This window comes from Chiloscyllium plagiosum, unplaced genomic scaffold (genome assembly GCF_037043375.1).
Source record: "Chiloscyllium plagiosum isolate Xiang-an unplaced genomic scaffold, Cpla_swu_hap1 HiC_scaffold_3, whole genome shotgun sequence".
Classification (NCBI taxonomy): Eukaryota; Metazoa; Chordata; class Chondrichthyes; order Orectolobiformes; family Hemiscylliidae; genus Chiloscyllium; species Chiloscyllium plagiosum.
The window spans coordinates 156,834,043-156,849,170 of NW_028270141.1; the positions used below are offsets into that span (position 1 = coordinate 156,834,043).

Genomic DNA, 15,128 nt, shown 5'->3' on the forward strand with positions numbered 1-15,128 from the left:
TGTTATCCAGCCGTTTCCCCTAGTCACCCTCCCTCTGTCCTGCAATTGGCTGACTATCCTCGGCCACGTCGGCGTAATCTGTTCGCTAAATGGCTGGGCCCCAAGAAAGAGCCGTTGCGATTGGCTGGCGCTGGCACTGTACGGTGGAGTACTGCCGATGGTGATTGGTTGTCCGTCTGGGGCGGAACCTATATTGAGTAAGACGTTGTCTGATTGGCTGTTGTTGGAGCGGCTGGGGCTGACTCACCGAAACGGCCAGAGCCGGGAGCCTGGGCTGGGGCCATGACCTACATCCACAACTGGGAGGAATTTGTAAAAGCGGCCGAAAAGCTGTGCCTGACGGAGCCAATGAAGGTACCGGCGGCGGGAGAAGACGCTTCCCCCCCCCCCCCCCCCGCGCATTCCATACGTCCCCTTACAGACGGGAGGATAACTCGGGAGGAGGTAGGACCACTCCAGGATAAAGGAGGGAACTAGTGCTTGGAGCCAGAGGATGTGGGTGAGATGCTAAATGAATACTTTGCGTCAATATTCACCCAGAAGAAGGATATGGAGGATGGTGAGATTTGTGTGGAGCATGCTAACATGCTTGGGCATTTTGAGGTCACGGAAGAAATGGTGTTGGGTTTCGTGAAGAGCGTTCAGGGGGATAAGTCTGCAGGGACTGAGGCTATCCACTCCGGGTTATTGAGAGGAGATTGCTGAGGCCTTGACCAAGATCTTCATATCCTCATGAGCCACTGAGCAGGTCCCAGAAAATTTGACGAGTAGCTACTGTTGTTCATCTGTTCAGCAAGGGAAATGGGGAGTATCCAGGTAACTATAGACCGGTGAGTCTCACATCAGTGGTTGGGATGCTATCAGATAGAATTCCTAGGGATAGGATTTGGAAAAGCATGGCCTAATTAGGGACAGTCAGCGTGGCTTTGTGCGGGGCAGGTTATGTCTTACAAACTTGATTGCTCACCTTCGTCACCTCAAATTCAATGAGAGTACAGCAGTGGATGTTGTCTACATGGATTTTAGTAAGGCTTTCGACAAGGTAGTTGGGAGTGTGGTGATAGAAAAGCACAGCAGGTCAGGCAGCATCCGAGGAGCAGGAGAATCGACGGTTCTGGCAAAAGCCCATAGAACATAGAACAATACAGTGCAGAACAGGCCTTTCAGTCCTCATTGTTGTGCCGACCTGTGAACAATTCTCAGCTGGTCCCCCTACACTATCCCATCATCATCCATGTGCTTATCCTTCCCCAGGAATGAGGCTTGTGGGCAGGGGGCGTAGTGTCGAGAGATAAATAGGAGAGGGGTGGGGTTGGGGAGAGGTAGCTGGGAAAGCGATAGGTAGTTGAAGGTGATAGGTCCGAGGGGGCAGGGATGGACTGGTCTGGCAGGCATTGCTGAGTTGGAGGCTTGGGACTGGGATAACGTGGGGGGAAGGGAAATGAGGAAGTTGTTGAAATCCACATTTATCCCATGTGGATTACATGGTCCCAAGGCAGAATATGTGGTGTTCCTCCTCCAGGCGTTGGGTGCGGGTGTCCCAGAGATGTTCGTTTCAGAGAACATCTCTGGGACACCTGCACCCACCAACCCAACAGCCCTGTGGCTGAACACTTCAACTCCGTCTCCCACTCTGTCAAGGACATGCAGGTCCTGGGTAGTCTCCACTGCCAAACCATTACCACCCGACACCTGGAAGAGGAACGCCTCATTTTCTGTCTTGAGTCCCTGCAACCACACGGGATAAATGTGGATTTCAACAGCTGCCCCTCTGACCTATTACCTTCTCCCTCACCTTCATCCACCTATCGCCTTCCCAGTTACCTTTCTCCCATTCCCCTGTTCCCCCCTCTCCAATTTATATCTCAGCCCTGACCCACAAGCCTCATTCCTGATGAAGAGCTTATGCCCAAAACGTCAATTCTCCTGTTCCTCAAATGCTGCCTAACCTGCTGTACTTTTCCAGCACCACACTCTTGACTCTGATCTCCAGCAACTGTAGTTACTTCCTTCTATTTGATTTTGAAAGGTACCTCATGGTAGGCTTATTCAGAAGATTAGGGTGCCACGATGACTTGGCTGTGTGGATTCACAATTGCCTTGCTCATAGAAGGCAGAGGGTAGTGGTGGAAGGGTGTTTTTCAGGCTGGAGGTCTGTGACTCGTGGTGTTCTGCAGGGATCTGTACTGGGACCTCTGCTGTTTTGTGATGTATATAAATGACTTGAATGATGGGTGGGTTAGTAAGTTTGCAGACAATACAAAGATCTGTGGAATCGAGGATAGTGTAGAAGATTGTCAAAGGATACAGTGGGATATAAATCGGTTGCAGATATGGGGGGAGAAATGGCGGATAGACTTTAATCTGGGTGAGTGTGAGGTGCTGCAGTTTTGAAGATCAGATGTTAAGGAAAAGTATACAGTTAATGGCAGGACCCTGAACAGCATTGACGTGCAGAGGGACCTTGGCGTTCGAGTCCATAGCTCCCTGAAAGTGGCCACACAAGTCGATAGGGTAGTAAAGAAGGTGCATGGTGTGTTTGTCTTTATTGGTCAGTGAATTGAGTACAAGACTCGGGATCAAGAGTGGTGCTGGAAAAGCACGGCAGGTCAGGCAGCATTCGAGGAGCAGGAAAATCGACGTTTCAGGCGAAAACCCTTCATCAGGAATGACTTGACTCTGATCTCCAGCATCTGCAGTCCTCATTTTCACTGACAAGAGTCAGGATGTCATGTGGCAGCTTCATAAGACTTTGGTTCGGCCACACTTAGTGTATTGTGTTCAATCCCAGTCACCACATTTACAGGAAGGACATGGAGGCTTAGGAGAGGGTGCAGAAGAGATTAATCAGGATGCTGCCTGAATTAGCGAGTATGAACCATAAGCAGAGTCCAGAAAAACTCTGGCATGGTGGAGACTTGATAGAAGTCTATCAAATTGAGATGCATAGATAAGGTTGATGATCTGCATCTTTTTTCCCAGAAATGAAATGTCTAAAACCAGGGGCCATGCATTTAAGGTGAGAGGGGGAAAGTTCAAAGGAGATGTGAGGGACAAGTCATTTTACATCGTGTGGTAGGAGTCTGGAATGTGCTGCCAGCGATGGTGGTGGAGGCAGATATGCTGGGGTTTTTAAGAGACTTTTAGAGAAGTACATGAATATGGAGGCATATGGACCAAGAGCAGACAGAAAGGATTAGTTTAATTTGGAGTCACGTTCGACACAACATCGTGGACTGAAGGGACCGTTCCTGTGCTGTACGGTTCTGTGTTCTAATAATGCTCCTGTTAAATCTTACCAATGATCAAGGTCAGGCCAAATGGCCTATAACTTCCTGTCTTCTGCCTCTTTGCTTTCTTAGACTGAGTGTTACATTAGGCTCTTTCCAGGTCTTTGGGATGTTCCCTGACTCCAGTGATTGCTGAAAATCGCCACCAATGCCTCCACAACCTCCTCGGCCTTCTCCTTCAGAACCCTTGTGTAGTCCATCCGGATTGGTGATTATCCACCTTCAGACCTTTTTCAGATTTCTCAGCACCACCATCTTGGTCATGGCCACTACACTCACTTTTTCTCTGACGGTCTTGAAGTTTTAGTATGTTGCTGGTGTCTTCTACTGTGAAAATTGACGCAAAGTACTTCTTCAGTTCCTCTGCCATTTCTTTGTTCCCCATTACTATTTTCTCCAGCCTCATTTTCCAAAAGTCCAGTGTCCGTTGATGGCTCTAAGATTCATTTAGTATCTTTAAAAAAAAACTTGTGCAATCTTCTTTTATATCACTAGCTAACTGACTGCTCCCCCATTGCTTTTTTTATAAGACTTCCCTTTGATATCCAGCCCTTCATCCTTGCCCCACTCCCTATTCTGCTGATTTCCATTCATCCACTCCCTCTAAACCTTTTCACTTCCCTATGTCCATGCCTCATGGATATCCTCACCCCTGGTCACCAGTTGACTGTTCTACCACCACTATTAACTCCTCTCTGTCCATAGCAGCATTGTCGGTATTTCTCTTGGGATTGACTTAAAAGTATCTGCTCCTACGCCCAATATCAATACCACTCTGTGGTATCCACCACAAACTTTCCTGGACATCCCTCTCCCAATATCCACCCACCCAATGCTCTTCTGCTTCATGTGCCCCCACCAAACTCCCAATATCCTTCACCCCCCCCCCGGGCTGGCAATTTACTGTGCCCTTTTGTGTTGCAGGTTCGTGTGGTCATTAAGTATCGACACTGCGCTGGGCTTCTCTCTATGAAAGTGACTGATGATGTTGTGGTGAGTGTGTACTTCACGTGTGATCCTGAACAAATATTTGTTGTCAGGACTAGCAGGGCCTGAAAGGAGAAAACTAACAGGGGACCCAGAAAAAGCTTAAATTTCTGAAAATTTTTCATGGAAAGGCAATAAATGAAGTTTCCTTTTGTGGAAATAGCATAACTTAAGGTCTTTTCAACATAGTCAGGAAGATGGGATCCAATGGACTATTTTGTGCTACACAAGTGACAAATCCTAGAATCCCAACTCTGGTTACGGAGGGAAAGGATGAACCCAGAAAGAAATTGAGCAATAAACGTCTATAATCAGTAGTGTAAATGTGGAATTTGTTACCACCAGAAGTGATTGTAACTTATTGTGAGTAATTGTAATTGCATTTTAAGGAGAGGCATGTTAAGTGTCTTTTAGAGAGGAGTAAGTGGATATGTTGCTGGAGTGGGAGGAAGCAGGTGGAGATCATTATAAACAGACTAGGAGGGGCAAATGGCTTGTTTCTTCACTCTGGGTCCTTGTGCATTGTTGACTGTAATAATGTTTTGAGGGGACACTCATCTCATACCATCTTCTTCTCCCTCCTCCTCCTCCCTTTTCCTCTTCCCTATGCACACTTTCTAGTGTCTGCAATACAAGACAGACCAAGCTCAGGATGTGAAGAAGTTCGAGAAGTTCCAGAACCAGTTGATGCGCCTCATGGTTTCCCGAGAATCTCGCAGCAACCTGATGGAGATGGACTAAGGAGCAGTGTTTGTTGCTGAGCCTACTTCAGGAAGGGCTAAAGAGAACTTGTGTGCAGAGGACCGATTAGAAATGCAAGTCTGAAAGGCTGATACAGGTTTTGAAGGGAGGTGTGAGTGTCTTTAGAGGATCGCGTCTGAGGATGGAGATTGAAGATGAAGATTACCCAAGGAGACTGCAATGAGAATGTGTTTATTGCAGCTGGCTAGAGCAGGGATGGTAAAGGTGGCAAGGTTGATGCCCCTGTGAATTCTGGTCAAGTTTGTGTTAATGTGTCTGCAGTCAAGGTAATCTTCTTTTCCTTTCCATAAATCCTCCTGAGTTTGAAATTCATGAGGGAATCTGTCAATTAGTGTCAGAGCCAGGTACTAAAATAAATGGTCCTTGGCGAAACCTGCCTCATCTTTTTATTCTGACTGTCTACACAAATACAGCCTTGCACTCTCTCTGAGAGGATTTGTAGACGTCCGTCAGTAGCTTTGCTCCCTCGTGAGAGGAGACTGGTTTCGTTCATTCATTGGGTAAAACTTCCTCTCATGGATGTGATGTAGCATTGGATTGCTACATTTTCTATCAATGGCGACTCAGCATTTTGTTTTTTTTTTGGAACCCTGTATTGGAATGAATTTGTTTTGTTGCTTTACTTGCTTAGTGCCTCATTTACTAACACATGGCTGATGTCTAACCCTCAATTAACAACACAAAACAGTTTATCTGGTCATAGTTATGATAACTGTATTAATAAAAAATATTAGCAGAGTATAGGTGTTAGTCTGTGAACTGACACAACCAAAGCAGAGTAGAATGGTGATGTCACCCAAATGTCAGACAGAAGTCGGCTATATATTTGGCTGGGTTTCTGCAGCACTTATGTTTCAGATTTCCAGCATCCATAGTTCTTTCTCTTTTTTTTTTCCCTTTCCTTTTCTCCTATTGGTCTAACTCAGCCACTTGTTTGTCATTTGAATGAATTCCCAGTCAGCTGAATCTAGCTAAGTTTCTCTCAGCAAGATTTCCACAGTTACTGTCAGTGGCAGAGCTAACTTCAGACCTTGACAGACCATTCCTCATGACTTCTGCTCACCCATTCCCAGTTCCTATCCCTCGGCTATGGAGCTTCAAATGCCGCACAGAGCCATAGTGACATTTTCTCCTGCACTGTGTGTAAAAGGAAGAATCAGCACTGAACGATGCTGTTTTTCTGGCCCTTTGTTGCCCCATTTTCCTGGATTTTTGTGTTCAGATGTTCCCAGATGTAAGGTGGATATCCAGGCACTTTTAAAAGATTCCAGGATTTCTACTTCCAGTAAGCTTTCAGGCAGTGTGTTTCACACCTAATGGTTGGAACCATTTTCCTCATCCTCTCTCTAATCTTCCCAATCCCTTTAAATCTAATCGCTGCTAAGGGAAATAAATGAGTTCTTCCTATTCCCCTCCATCCCAGCCCCTCTCGATCACTTACACAAATCTCTCCATAGCTGCCTCTGTTCTAAAGGAAACAGCCCAGGCCTGTCTGACCGTTCCTTGTTGCTGCAGTTTCCTAGAGCCGCACTCGTGCAATTACATCCTTTTTGTCATGAAGTGATCAGTATTGCACACTGCACTCGAGTGTGGCCTATCCAGTGTTATATTTATCACCAGCATAACCTCCTTGCTTTTATGTTCTGATACCTTGACTAATGAAGGAAAGGATTCCATATGCCACCTTAACCACTTCATTGACTTCTGCTCCGTTCAGGGATCAGTAAAAGTGACTTCGCCTACACCTCACAGTATCTTTCAATTTATTGTGGATTCCTTTGCCTTTTTTTTTGGTCTCCTCAAGTACATCACTTCACACTTCCCTTGGTTGAGTTCCATTTGCCCCTTTCTGCCCAACTGACTTTAGCATAACTTCAACTGTATTTTGTAATTTGACATGAAAGTGAAATGTGAAGTTTTAAAATTCTGTAATTGCAAGATTGAGTAGGTTTGTTTTCAAAGAGCATTGGAAGAGCAGCCTAATGAAGCACAGAATGAAACTGGATCCTCATTAACCAGCTCAGGCCCTTCGTGATCTGAGCAGCTGTAAGTAGCAAACTTAGTGCAACTACAATGAAGTGCTGGAGTTTAAAGTCTCTCATTTCAGCAGATGAGGAAAGAGGTGTTTTTGGTTGCTTTTGCCAAAACCAAGCAGCTCACTTGAGAGTATTTCTCATCTTTTAAAGTATATAAGGCTGGAAACTTGTGTTTAGGTCTCTCATCCTTTTTCTTAGAAGGATGATTTTAGTGTATAGGAGAAAAATTACAACAAAATGTTGAGTTGGTAGACTTCTTGTGTAAAGAACAAGGATTCCAGAGTAAATAGAATCAAAATGGCATGTTGTATGATGTATTACTACTTTATATGTGGTCACTGCTGGATATATCTTAAGTTGGTCCACAATGAATGGAACAAGTGTTTACAGTTTGAGCAGCTTTGGATATAGGGTTGAGGAAATGGACTCTGAGTTGCAGGCATTGTGTCACATCAAGGAGGATGAGTAGTAATTTGGATACTTTTCTCCAGGAGGTGATTACGTCCCTTAAATTAGGAAATCCATCTTGATCTGTGATCAAGGACAGCAGAGTGAGAATGGAGGTGAGGCAGATATTCAACAGGCAGCTGTGTAAGAGTCTGTCTCTGTCTCTACAATAGTCTAACAGTTACTAGGTTCTTTATAAGGCATATGGATGAGTGAGGTCCACAGTCAAACTGACAGTAGCATCATTATACAAGGAGCTGTGGAATAAGGGAAATGGGAATGTAGTAATGGTAGGGGAGAGGTCGATACTGTTCTCTGCGGTCAGCAGTGTGTTACCTGCCCATTGCTAGGGTTGAAGACAGGTTAATAGGATTGGAAAAAAGGTTCTGTTGAAAGATTTTGAACAGTTAGGAGCTAAACTAAAAGGTAAGATCTCCAAGGATTATTACCTGAGCCACAGCAAACTGACATAGTATCAAGGATTTAAAGGTGTGAATTAAAGACTGGCATTGGAGGAAGATAAGCAGGCAGCATCAGGAGGTAGAGCAGAAAAGACTATTGAGTTGGATGATCAACCATAATCATACTGAATGGTGGAGCAGGCTCAAAGAGCTGAATGGCCTTCTCCCATTTCTTATATTTTTCATTTCTATCAAGGAAAGTGCGGTGGGGTAACTTTGTTAGAATGGAATGTAATAAGTCTGATACCAAAAAATGGATCGGATGATGTAGAATTCATATTGGTGGAGGTAAGAAATAGAGGTGGAATACACTGGTTGTAGTAATCTAGAAGACCCATAACAAAGGTATTACAACTCACTGGGATGTGCATTGGAAATCAAGCTCCATGATTCTGAGTCAACACAAAAGTTAAAGATTTTAAAATTGCCCGATTTGCCTGATTTTCAGACTCTAGCTGATAGCCCAGACCAAATTTCTGTACTTAATAATAATTGCAAGTTATTACAAGGCAGATGGAGTTTAATTTAGATAAATGTGAGGTGCTGCATTTGGGAAAGGCAAATCAGGGCAGGACTAATATATTTTAATGTAAGGTCCTGAGGAGTGTTGCTGAACAAATTGGAGTGCAGGTTCATAGTTCCTGGAAAGTAGAGTCACCAGTAGACAGGATAGTGAAGAAAGAGTTTAATATGCTTTCCTTTATTGGTCAGTGCATTGAGTATAGGAGTTGAGAGGTCATGTTGCAGTTGTGCAGGACATTGGTTAAACCACTATTGAATACTGTGTGCAATTCTGGTCCCTCTGCTACAGGAAGGTTGTTGTGAAACTTGAAAGGGTTCAGAAAAGATTTACAAAGATGTTACTGAGGTTGGAGGGTTTGAACTATAGGGAGAGGCTGAACAAGCTGGGGCTAATTTCCCTGGAGCACTGGAGGCTAAGGGGTGACATTATAGCGATTTATAAAATCACGAGGGGCATGGAATAGGGTAAATAGGCAAGGTCTTTTGCATGGGGTGGTGGATTCCAGAACTAGAGGACTAGATTTAAGGAGGGGGGAAAGATTTGAGACCAAAGAGGCAACGTTTTCACCCAGAGAGTGGTGAATGAGCTGCCAGAGGAAGTCAGATGTACAGCATGGAAACAGACACGTCCAACCAGTCCATGCCGTCCAGATATCCCAACCCAATCTAGTCCCACCTGCCAGCACCTGGCCCATATCCCTCCAAACCCTTCCTATTCATATACCCATCCAAATGCCTTTTAAATGTTGCAATTGTACCAGCCTCCACCACTTCCTCTGACAGCATATTCCATACATGTACCACTGTCTTGGTGAAAAAGTTGCCCCTTAGCTCTCTTTTACATCTTTCCCCTCTCACCCTAAACCTATGCCCTCTAGTCCTGGACTCCCCGACCCCAGGGAAAAGACTTTGCCTATTTATCCTATGCATGCCCTGCCTAATTGTGTAAACCTCTATAAAGTCAACCCTTAGCCTCTGCTCCAGGGAAAACAGCCCCAGCCTGTTCAGCCTCTCCCTATAGCTCAAACCCTCCAACCCTAGCAACATCCTTGTAAATTTTTTCTGAACCCTTTGTTCAGCAACCCTCCCTAGGACCTTACCATTAAGTAAGTGTATAAGTCCTGCTAAGACTTGCTTTCCCAAAATGCAGCACCTCGCATTTATCTGAATTAAACTCCATCTGCCTCTTCTCAGTCCATTGGCCCATCTGGTCCAGATCCTGTTGTAATCTAAGGTAACCCTCTTCGCTGTCCACTACACCTCCAATTTTGGTGTCATCTGCAAACTTACTAACTGTACCTCTTATGCTTGCACCCAAATCATTTATGTAAATGACAAAAAATAGAGGACCCAGCACCGATCCTTGTGGCACTCCACTGGTCACAGGCCTCCAGTCTGAAAAACAACCCTTCACCAACACCATCCTCTGTCTTCTACGTTTTGAGCCAGTTCTGCATCCAAATGGCTAGTTCTCCATGTATTCTGTCTGGTACAATTACAACATTTTAAAAGGCATCTGCATGGGTATATGAATAGGAAGGGTTTGGAGGGATTTGGGCCAAATGCTGGCAAATGGGACTGGATTTATTTAGGATATCTTGTTGGCTAGAACAAGTTAGATGCAAGTGTCTGTTTCTGTGCTGTAGTTCTGACCTTTTAGGTAATTAGACTCTAACTACAGATAAATTTGTTGTGAACCTTCATCATAAAACACTACAAATTAAAACTCACTAATATGGACTTGGTTGGAAGGACTGTTATTCTGAGCTGCTTATTTCTTTATTTTTCTGATTTTTTGTTTTCCTAAACATTTGTACTTAAGAATCTGTACCCAGGCACCTCTTATTTAAAATGGTCCCATAAGTGGCAACTTGTAAATTTTTTTTCACTGCGTTCATTTGACCATAAAGCTAATTCTCAGATTCTAGTGATCAGCGATCAATCAAGTTCTTGGGGATATCTGTCTTGCTGTATGTGTAAACTAAGACCTCGATTCCAATTCATCTGTAACCCTTGTATCGCTGTTTGTCCAAATAGCTATTTATATACTGATTGCTATAAATTCAGGTGACATGCTTTTCAAACATGTAGCAATCCTTCAAAATACTGTTTAAAGTTCTTTCTCACTTCACTCCACAATTTCAGAAAGCAGAAAAATGAAAAGAAACAGTCTTTATAATAGCTGTTCTATTGGACAAAGAATAAATCCAGAGATAATGAGGGCATGTATGTAAAGGCAGTACATATGTTATGGGAGACTTTAATCTCGTTTTAGACTGGAAAAATCAAATTTTTAAAAATTAATTTCATGGAATGAGGGCATTGCTGGCCAGGCAGCATTTATTGCCCATCTCTAATTACCCAGAAGTCAACCACATTGCTATGGGTCTGGAGTCACATGTAGGCCAGACCAGGTCAGCATAGCAGTTTCCTTCCCTCAAGGGCATTAGTGAATCAGATGGGTTTTTCTTGACCATCAGAAAGGGATTCATGGCCATTGTTAGATTCTTAATTGTAGGTTTTTTTTATTGAATTCAACTTTCAACATCTGCCATGGCAGACTTTGAACCCAGGTTCCCAGAACGTTAGCTGGGTCAATAATCCAGCAATAATACCACCACGCCATTGGCTCCACCATTTTGGATAGGTAGCCATGTGGAACCAGTCATAGAAGATATTTGGGACAGCTTCTTAGAACAATATGCTGTGGATCCAACCAAGGGTCAGGTACCTTCAGATCTGTAATATGTAATAAATTATTTCACAATAAATGATCCCTAAAAATACAATGATCAGAATATTTGTGAATTTGGATTTAGTTTGAGTGAGAAATGAGTTGTGTACAACAGTGCTGGATGTAAATAAGGGTAATTTCAGTGGGACTGAAAAAGCGCAGCAGGTCAGGCAGCATCCAAGGAGCAGGAGAATCGACGTTTCGGACATAAGCCCTTCAGGAATCCGCTGAAATCCTTGTAGAGGGAGGAAGAGAGCTTCTTCAAGGAAGGCATCCTTGCAAGAAGATTCGTAGTAGGTTAAAATTGACTAGGAGAAAGTGAGGACTTCAGAATCTGGAGATCAGAGCTGAAAAATGTGTTGCTGGAAAAGCGCAGCAGGTCAGGCAGCATCCAAGGATCAGGAGAATCGAAGTTTTGGGCATAAGCCCTTCTTCAGCATTCCTGTTCCTTGGATGCTGTCTGACCTGTGCTTTTCCAGCAACACATTTTTCAGCTCTGATCTCCAGATTCTGAAGTCCTCACTTTCTCCTAATTTCAGTGGGAGGAGAACAGACTCAAGTGGGATGTTAATGCTGGACAAGTCTGAACTCATGCTGAAACCTAACTTGATAGATCATATTTTGTTTTGGTTTCAACAATTGGCGTCTCTCTGAAACGTAGGCATTTAATGCAACTGATTCTGCTTTGACAATAAAACCAAAATTTATTAATAAAAGTGAAGATAAGTTAGCATAAACCAAACTTAAAACCAGCATTCTCTCTCATTTCCTTCCTGGCTGAAGAGGCCTCTAAATGGGTCAGCAGCTTCCAGAATGGGAAGTCAGTGCCACATTTCGGCCCCTATCCCCATGCACCATGCGTTTAGAGAGAATGGTGCGTATAACACCAATACTTTGTAGAGAAGACTGATACGATTCCATTAATAATAAATCAAGGAGAAAAGAAGGGCGAAGGAAACATACAAGAATCGCAAGACAATAAAGTATTAGGAAAACTAAGGGGCAAAGACCAGTAAATCCCCTGGACCTGATGGTTTGTACCCTAGCATTTTAAAGGAAGTAGTTACAGAGAGAGTGGACACACTGGCTGTAATCATCCAAGAATCTTTAGATTCAGGAAAAATCCCAGAAGATTGGAAAACTGTCAGTGTAATACCTTTATTCAAAAAGAGAGGGAGACAACATCTGTCAGTGGGAAAATATCAGAGCTTATTAAAAAGGTGTAACAGAACATTTAGAAATAAATACAATGATCAAGCAGAGGCAGTTTGACTTCATGAAGGGAAAATCATGCCTGACAAATTTACTATAATTCTTTGAGAAGGTATCATGTAAGATAGATAAAGGGATGTAATTTATCTGGAAGTCCGTAAGGTTGGCGTCTATGATATTGGAGGTAGTGGTATGGATAAAGGATTAACCAACTAACAACGTATAGAATTGAGATGTAGGGATCATTTTCAGGATGGTACTCTGTAACTAATGAAGTGCCACAAAGATTAGTTCTTGGGCCACAATTATTTGCAATATACGTTACTGATGACATAAGCGCAATGTACTAAGTTTGCGAATGATAGAAAATAGGCGCAAAGGCAAATAGTCTTCAGAGGGATTCATACAGGTTAAGTACTGGGGAGGCAATAGCCAAATGGTATTATCACTAGACTATTAATCCAGAAACTCAGCTAATGTTTAGGAGACCCAGGTTAGAATCCCGCCACAGCAGATGGTAGAATTTGAATTCAGTAAAAAATAAACCTGGAATTAAGAATCTACTGATGACAATTAATCAATGGTCGATTTGGAAAAATCTATCTAGTTCACTAATTTCCTTTAGGGAAGGAAATTTACCATCCTCACCTGGTCTGGCCTACATGTGACTCCAGGCCCACAGCAATGTGGTTGACTCTCAATCACCCTCTGAAATGGCCTATTGAGCCACTCCGTTGTATCAATCGCGACAAAGTCCCAAAGAAATTAAACCGGATGGATCATCTGACATCAACCTTGGCACCAGAAAAGACAATAACAGAAACAGCCCTGTCAAACCTGCAAAGTCCTCTTCACTGACACCTGGGGGCAAGTGCCAACATTGGAAGAGCAGTCTCACCTTGGAGAGTGCAGGAGGGAATGCCAGGAGCAGCACCAGTCATACATAAAAATGCGGGGTAAACCTTGTGAAGCTACCAGACAGGATGACTTGCATGCCACACAGCATAAGCAGCAAGTGATAGGCAGAACTAAGTAATCCCACAACCAGCGGATCAGATCAGCTCAGCTCTGAGGAAGGGTCACTGGACCTGAAACGTTACCTCTGATTTCTCTCTCAGATGCTGCCAGACCTGCTGAGCTTTTACTGCAATTTCTGTTTTTTGGGTCATTCATGAAAATTAACCAACTCATTGCAGGAGGAGGGTCCACAAATATCTCCATCCTCAATGGTGGAAGAGCCCAGCACATCAGTACAAAAGATAAGGCTGAAGCTTTTGCAGCAATCATCAGCCAGAAGTACCCAGTGGATGATCCATCTCGGCCTCCTCTAGTGGTCCCCAGCATCACAGGTATAAGTTTTCAGCCAATTTGATTCACTCCATGTGATCTCAGGAAATGGTTGGAGATACTGGATACTGTGGGCCCTGACAACATTTCAATAATAGTACTGAATACAAATGCCACTCCCTTGGTCAAGCTGTTCCAGAACGGTTCCAGCACTGGCATCTACCTGACAATTTGGAATATTGCCCATGCATGTCCTTTACAGGGTAGATGCAAAGATGTTGTTTCCTCTTGTGGGAGAATTTAAAACTAGAGGGCATAAACTCAGAGGAAAGGGTTGTCCAGTTACAACGGTGATGAGGAGGAGTTTCTTCCCTCAGAGGGGAGTGGATCTGTGAAATGCTTTACTGCAACCTGCTGTCGAGGCTGGGTCATGTATCTTCAAGACTGTCAGATACAGATTTTTTTTTAATCAGAGAATCAAGGGTTGTGGAGAAGAGGCAGAAATAAGAATAAGAAAAGGCTTTGTTGCCACGTGCTTTTCAATTAGTGCAGTGAAAAGTTTGTAATGTCTCTCTTTGCCACCTTAGGTACTGGGTACCTAAGTACAGATACTTTAAGTGTCATTACAGAATTGAAATAGTAAGAAAAAATAGACGCGCATGGGAATACAGATTTTAAAAAGTCCAGACTGAGAATAAAAAGTATCTTTCAAATACGAGTTGTAGTTGTTTTTCACTAAATCCATGCCCACCAGGCTTTAGTACGTGAGATCTCACTACATCCACGTGCTGACCTCTGACCTGGACACCCCTCCAGGACTCATTTGCCCTCAGCTGGCCTGAAGTTAGAGTTGAATGTTGTCAGAACTACTGTGATCTAATTGAATGATGGAACAGACTCAGGCTGAATGGTCTAGGCTGCTCTTAAATCTTAAATCTTGCGACGAGGGCACTGCAATTTATGACTGCCTTCCTCTCTACCAACCACGTGGCCATTTTTCCTGACTGCAGACTTTTTGACCACATCCTGAATGTTTCCATTCAAATCTTGCCTGCAACAGTAATAGAGTCACCAATTTTAAGGACATTTCAATGGTCATTGGAAAGACATATGGATGAAAATGGAATAGTGTAGGTTAGATGAGCTTCAGATTGATTCCACAGTTCAGCGCAACATCAAGGGCTGAATGGACTGTACTGTGCTGTAATGTTCTATGTTCTAAATAATTAATACGTACAAAAGTCTGGGGCTCTGGTAGTGAGCCCTGTGGAACCACACTGGGTCTGATGCAGATCTGATGGTCTGAGTGGGGTTTTTCTGTGAAAACATCCTTCCTGTTGCAGAAGTCACCTGTCAGTCATTACCCTTTGCCTGCTTCCCATAGGCTAAT

At 43.6% G+C, this 15,128-nt stretch overlaps 1 protein-coding gene across 1 annotated transcript; it reads left to right on the forward strand.

Annotated features, from left to right (window-relative positions):
- The first annotated feature begins 236 nt into the window (after nucleotides 1-236).
- srp9 (signal recognition particle 9) lies at nucleotides 237-5,411 on the forward strand. The gene is made up of 3 exons (XM_043687392.2): nucleotides 237-354; nucleotides 4,215-4,283; nucleotides 4,899-5,411. The coding sequence occupies exons 1-3, from the start codon at nucleotides 283-285 to the stop codon at nucleotides 5,016-5,018; spliced, it is 261 nt and encodes an 86-aa protein (XP_043543327.1). The 5' UTR covers nucleotides 237-282; the 3' UTR covers nucleotides 5,019-5,411.
- Nucleotides 5,412-15,128: the final 9,717 nt, after the last annotated feature.